The sequence below is a fragment of the Crassostrea angulata genome, chromosome 10, assembly GCF_025612915.1.
Source record: "Crassostrea angulata isolate pt1a10 chromosome 10, ASM2561291v2, whole genome shotgun sequence".
Classification (NCBI taxonomy): Eukaryota; Metazoa; Mollusca; class Bivalvia; order Ostreida; family Ostreidae; genus Magallana; species Magallana angulata.
In genome coordinates, this window is record NC_069120.1 from 8,970,659 (window position 1) to 8,978,006 (window position 7,348).

General features: G+C 35.8%; 1 protein-coding gene across 1 annotated transcript; it reads right to left on the reverse strand.

Moving 5' to 3' along the window:
- Positions 1-4,407: 4,407 nt before the first annotated feature.
- Positions 4,408-6,478, reverse strand: LOC128167951 (actin). The gene is made up of 2 exons (XM_052833972.1): positions 6,275-6,478; positions 4,408-5,652 (listed from the first exon to the last, which is right to left on the reverse strand). The coding sequence occupies exons 1-2, from the start codon at positions 6,398-6,400 to the stop codon at positions 4,648-4,650; spliced, it is 1,131 nt and encodes a 376-aa protein (XP_052689932.1). The 5' UTR covers positions 6,401-6,478; the 3' UTR covers positions 4,408-4,647.
- Between the last annotated feature and the right edge of the window lie 870 nt (positions 6,479-7,348).

Sequence of the window (7,348 nt, forward strand, 5' to 3'; positions counted from 1 at the left end):
ACTTTGCACATTTTAAAATTATAACCGCTATTTGGTTTGTTTAGGACGTAGACTAAATAGAAAAATGATTGAAAAGCGAAAGGTTTTATCATAATATATGGATCTAAAGTAATTGATGCAAAATCCCACTTATTTATAACTGTTTTTAAATGAATTTGTAGTTAATTCATAGCTCGATTGAAACATGCAGACTGAAATCTACACGCTCCGCTTATCGATTGGTCGAAATATGCAGCGGCAGAAACTGACAAGAAACTGACAGGACGGAAATTGACACGCCCTGTTTATCAATTTCGAAACCTATGCAGCGACCAATGGCTGAACCGGAATTCAGTACTTAGCTGTTTATTTTAGCTAACGTACTGATGTACATTATAACGGTATAATAGTGAATTTTACTTTTTACAATCAATTCGATCAGTGGCGTAGCTATACCAGAAACGAAGTACATGCTTAAAATTGCAGGGGGTCTGGGGGCCGCTATGAGGCCCCCAATGGGTCCAGGGTGAAGCCTGGTGGGGGCCCAGGGGGCGAAGGCCCAGGAAGCTCATGGATTCTGAAGATTTTTAACACAAAAATCATCGAAGATATTGACAGGAATGCTCAATATTTAAACATAATTTTAGGCAGATAAAATTGTTTTGCTTATAGTTTAGGCATAAAATAAAATCACAAAACTTGTTAAAAGCTAAAAGAAGAAAACACTTTTGACGTTTGTTTTTTGACCCACTCAAAGCTTTTATTCTGAAGTTCATTTTCACTTAGTTTATGGTAATGAATATCTCAATAAAGCTGTGATATTATATGGGGGAAATTTAAGATGATGTGTAAAACTAAGTTCAAATGCCAAAAAAAATCTTTGCTTTATTAGGGACTTACATTATGTACTGTTTCTTAAATATGGTACTGTAACACTACATTGCGTGTCTACATGTATATTTATATATATGAAAAATAAGTGTAGGCACAAAGATTCCGGCTAAAGTAGGACCGGGTGAAAGAAACGGGTTGATGGAATAAATAAGTATGGACCTTAATACTTGAATTCTTTTTTATTATTTTTTTCTTTCTTTATTTTTTTACTGAGTTTCTTCCTTTTTTTCCCAAATGATGTGCATGCTCAGGCATATAAGCATACATGGTAGCTACGCCACTGAATTCATCAATTTTTAAAAAGAAAGACGTAAACATAAACAATAAAAATTTCTCTTTGATGATTCACGCGAGATATGAAGGTAGGATCATTGCAGAAAAAAAATACATAATTTTCGTTAGCGGGTTATGTATTTTTTCTGTTATGTTGTTGCCACTTTCATATCCCGCGTGATGTGGGATAGTGAAATTCCCCAAGGGAACAAAAGATCTTGGACGAGGCTCGGCCTTGAGTTGGATTTGCACTATCCCGCACGAGTATTTAATGAATGATTATTTTCCTCGCATTATTTTACATTAAAAAACTGATGTCTGACAACTTTCTGTTAGGACGTTCGAAAGATGACTTTCGGTTTATCATATCCCTCCGCGTGCTTCAAATAGTGCAAGTCAAAATGAGAGCATACAACGTACAGGTTTTTTCAATAAAAATATGATAAAATGTAATTAATTAAGCGAAACAATTTTCTAATCTCAATCCAGAATTTTTCATTTCTCTACAGCAGACAACTTTTGTTTACGTTTTAAAGCGATCTCCCACCAGTGATGATGCAAAAATTAGAACCATTTTAACAAGAGCTTGGACTTTGGGTAGTCGGTGTCAAACAGCAATGTGGCGTAGGCCTGTCAATTTCATCGAAGGCCACTCAGCCATTGCTCTTTGAAATCAACAGGATTTGTCTGGCTTATGAGCAAAGACTACGCAATCGGTGTATATTTCACTTGAAATCAGCTTCATTTTTAACTTGTTTTGACGCAACGAATAGATAGTTACGTCCTATTGAAAGTCTAAGGCCCTGTTAAAATGGTTCTAAATCTCTATGACCTCGAAATGCTACAGGTTCGAACAAAAATTGATTGCTTTAATATTATCTTGAGATCTGAAGTGCCTGTCTATTCCAACAATTAAAATATACCTACACGCATTCTAGAAAGATAATAAGGGGTAAATTGTTAAATAGTTATATTGAAAATTTCAATGGATATATATTTAATACAGTTATATTAGTTATATTGTCTATCATAATAAACTAGTAATAGGAACAGAATATATAGTGCATATAGCAGCTATCAATCAATAAAACAAATTAAAATATAGTTGTACATAATGGTATATCAACATACATTTAAATACGAAATACTTGAAAACGAAATCACCAACAGGATTTGAATACTAGTATGTATATTCACTGATCAAGAACAAAACGAGACTTCACAATATGTTGTATAAAGTATTTAAAACAACAATGTCATATAGGCCTATCTGGACCTACTGTTTTATCATCCAAAAATATTTTGGAAAAGTACATAATTAAATATCTCTGGGTCATATCTTCATCTCATTTAAAAAAGCAACAATCTGTATTTAGAAATATGTTTCAAATTTTTGGAGAGAAGACCCAGAGACAAGAAAATCATTTAAAAACAACTGTAAATAAGTAGGATTCTACATCAATTGCATCGTGTAACCATATTTAGACCAACATTATGATAAAACCTTTTGCATGTCGAACATTTTTCTATCCATTCCACGTCAAAAAGAAATCAAATTACGCCCACTTTCCTTCCGAATCTACATCTTAAGCGCCCACTTTCTTTATAACAAATATGTTGTTTACATTTGTAATCGTGCAATAGAAATAGTGTGTTAATTTCAACAAAACGACCTATTTTGTTAATAATTTTTTATCTGCACAAGCTTAGTCAGATTTGTATCCCCTCAATCGGACAATTGGCTGGCGAAGATGAAAATATTAATCTTAATAACATCAGGAATATGTTTTCATTAATAAAATTGAATATCATTTTCTAAATTTTTAATTACATATACTAGCAGAGTTGATACTAGTGTCTTGTTTTCCATTTTTAAAAAAGAATATTGTCAGCGCAACTTGTAGTTGTTTTCTTACTCCGGCTACACAACACATAACCTTTTCAATTTGTGCATATCATGATTATTTAGAATAGCTACCGAGAAAAAAAAGTTACTATAGTAAACTAGAGATACAAAAATAACACCTCTATATATTGTCTTGTTATTTTGCAGTGTCAGAAGAAGTGCTGATTCGACTTAGTTGACTGAGACACGTAGTAATATGTTACAGACTGTGAACCAACTTCTTGCTTTCATGATTGGATATTAACCTTTCTAAGTTCATCAACAAGTTTAGCTTTAAAAAAAAAGCTTACCGTCTTTAGAGCAAACCCTAAATTGCAATTAGTTATCAAAGACAGTTTAAATCTTTCTATATAAATGTTCCATTCCTTTACCTAGCATGGCGAGTGGAACATTTTTATGCCATTATGTGTCTTTTAAGCCCGCGTGTCTAAAATTGGGAAATGCATACCCGAGCTTGTAAGTTGAGATCAACTATCAACTATATATAGTAGGGTAAAAACTAAAAAGGATCTTAGGAAGGGTTGTAGACTCGTATTATTTTGATAATATCAAAGTTATACCACTGCTTTCAGCATCTTGTTTAACTGATATTAGTTTTACCTATCTAAGGTGCAAATAACTTTACCAATATTAGCCATACCGCATCATTTTTTTTTTTTTTACATTTTTGTACTAATATTTGAATAAACAATACTAAAAGAAAAACAAATAATTTCAATAGATATTATAGAATATTACTTTCAATTAGCTGGACCTGAAAATCAAAGGCTCAATTTTGATAAGTCGCATGTGAAAAAGATCATCAGAAAATCATCTCCCTTGCGTTGAACAGTATTTCAACCAATAAAATAAATGTAAATTTTAACATCATGTATTTTCTATCAATCACAAAGGAGAGGAAGTGCACAACCCGGAGACTGTTAATTATTTCAACTATTTATACTGTCTTCCAAGGAAGACGGTAATAAATTAATTGATCTATTTATACCGTCTTCCAAGAAAGACGGCAATAAAGCAGGGGCAATGATATCTCTAGTAGGTTTTAAATTCAAACAAAACTTCCGTTAGCTTCGTAAGCGTTAAAGTGATTTAGACTTCCTTCTCAAAAATGAAAAAGGATCAATTGGAATAGCGTATGGAATTTTTAGAGAACGAAACACAATCAACCAAATATCTTACGGCCAGCAATCGTTTGCAGGACTGGCCTTGAGTTTCCGACAATAAGTACGATGTCTTTCTCCACTAATAATTCTGCTATACATGTATGAAATCAATTAAGGTCATTCCAAATACCATGGTTTCACCTGTGCATCATCACACTGCTCTTCGAACAGGCAAAGAAAAAAATACATGACAACAATGTGATAACATTTTATTCAGAATCAAGAACGAAACAGTGTTAATAAAGCTTTATCATATTTCATACTAGTCTGATCTAAGATATTTCTAAGGGGTATGTAATCTATATAAAAATCCTATCACAGCCACTTGATGGCCAGATGGTCTTTACTCAATCATCACGTGTGTGTAATGAGAACTACTATTTAACAATCTAAACTACAGAAAAAGAATCTTATTAAAACTAATGAGTCTATTTAGAAGCATTTCCTGTGGACAATGGATGGTCCAGATTCGTCGTACTCCTGTTTGCTGATCCACATCTGTTGGAAGGTGGAGAGAGAAGCAAGGATGGAACCACCGATCCAGACGGAGTATTTCCTCTCAGGTGGAGCAATGACCTTAATCTTCATTGTTGGGGGAGCGAGGGCGGTGACCTCCTTTTGCATACGGTCAGCAATGCCGGGGAACATGGTGGTACCTCCAGACAGGACAATATTAGCGTACAAGTCTTTACGGATATCGACATCACATTTCATGATACTGTTGTATGATGTTTCATGGATTCCGGAAGATTCCATTCCAAGGAAGGATGGCTGGAACATGGCCTCTGGGCACCTGAATCGCTCGTTGCCAATGGTGATGACCTGACCGTCGGGAAGTTCATAGCTCTTCTCTAGAGATGAGGATGAAGCAGCAGTGGCCATCTCTTGTTCGAAGTCCAGGGCAACGTAGCACAGTTTCTCCTTGATGTCTCTGACGATTTCTCTCTCGGCTGTGGTGGTGAAAGAGTATCCACGCTCTGTGAGGATTTTCATGAGGTAATCGGTCAGATCACGTCCAGCGAGATCCAATCTCATGATGGCGTGGGGAAGGGCGTAACCCTCGTAGATGGGGACTGTGTGAGACACACCATCTCCGGAGTCGAGTACGATACCGGTTGTACGACCGGAAGCGTACAGGGACAGTACAGCCTGGATGGCGACGTACATGGCGGGAGAGTTGAAGGTCTCGAACATGATTTGTGTCATCTTTTCTCTGTTGGCCTTGGGGTTGAGTGGGGCCTCGGTCAGGAGGACGGGGTGTTCCTCTGGGGCCACACGGAGTTCATTGTAGAAGGTATGATGCCAGATTTTCTCCATGTCATCCCAGTTGGTGACGATGCCGTGTTCAATGGGGTACTTGAGGGTGAGGATACCTCTCTTGCTCTGGGCCTCGTCTCCTACATAGCTGTCCTTCTGTCCCATACCAACCATCACACCCTAAAAGCAGAATATATATAGTTATGAGAACATGTCTATAATCTATCTTAAAGTTAGCTTTTTGGTTGTTTTTGTGTGTTTACAGACTTTTTAATTTTTAAGAAAATTAATACTATGTGAGTATTATCGAAATATTAGATGAGGATAGATGCACACGCTTCACTTCATGCAGTATAAACAGTAAAAGTATATATTTTTAGATTCGATTCTGTATAGTCTCTATTTTTTGAGATAAACTTTACAGTTTTCTACACGGAAGGAGAAAGGGGCGTGTGCCGAAACCAGGAAGTTGAAAAGTAACCTCGTAGTAAAAAAGGCGTGGGCAGAAATGGAAATTTTCTGTTTCAAGAAAACCATGTAGTTAATGAAGTAAATCATTTTCCATATATGGCTACACAATGCCATTTTGATGGCCTTTTCAAGTATATTGTTTCACATCTATTACTGAATTAAAAAGCCAAGTGCGCATAATCTATATTTAGAAATGTTAACCTATTTCAGTTTTTGAGGATAATTTTCAGCTCATACAAAAGCTGCGTGTGATACATATACACTGATGATACGTAAATCTGACAAAGGCATTTCAGAAATTTTTTTTCACTTATTTAGACCAACTTAGTACCTGATGTCTGGGGCGTCCGACAATGGAGGGAAACACAGCTCTGGGAGCATCGTCTCCGGCAAATCCGGCCTTGCACATTCCGGATCCATTGTCTACGACTAAAGCTGCAATATCTTCATCTCCCATTGTGAAGTTGTAAGATTAATATCCAGACAAGAAAGTGATGGTTTGAGTTCGGTCTCTCACTGAGCAGTGTTATGAGAAATCCCGGTCTTAACTTTATATGAGGCGACGCACGTGACCTTTGTGTAAAATATATCTCCTTATATGGGCACATTGAATTACATCCTCAAGCACCTTTCAGCCATTTCTTCCTGTAACGGAAATACGGGAAATGGCTGGATGAATCCTTTACGATTTGTGTCCGGGTTTACTTAAATCTTGTATACTTACAATCATGTTTGCGTTGCATTTATTCAATAAGCTCTACTTGATGTCCACAAATTTGTGGACGAATGTAAAATGAAAAAAAAAAAACAGTATAAACTTTTTAGCATATAACTATTAAATTACATTTTGATAAAACTAGATACCGGTAGATCCCTACTTCCAAGAACTGTAGATCAGGTTTTTTTTTTTAAATTGATGAAATCAAGACGTAAACACATGGATTATTGTGTTATACAGGTCACAGTGTGTTTATTATGTGCTATGCCTTACGAGACAATTTGAGTTGCCTGGACATTCCAAGTTGATTTCTCGCAACAACGTTTGTTCTGGGCTGTGTGTTTTAGGCGGGATAAGATGGCCGCTAGTTGAGTATATAAAAATATAGTTCTTTGCAATGAAATCTGGAACTAGTTCAGAGTGCAACCGCAAATTATGCCTGATTTATGATCGAAGCTATTTAGTATAGATTCGGAAGATGTAGGTTGTGTCTTATCAAAACCATATCAGTATTTTTGTTGCGGCAAAGCTCAATGGTGTGTTAGTTGTCTTAGCACCATTGTATAAAATTTTGTACGTTTAATTTTTGGTTTTAATTTAATAAAAGCAATGTGGACTCTTCCTTAATTTGCTCAGTTTTTACGATAACAATGTAACACAAATAACAGGGAATATCAAGGATCGCAT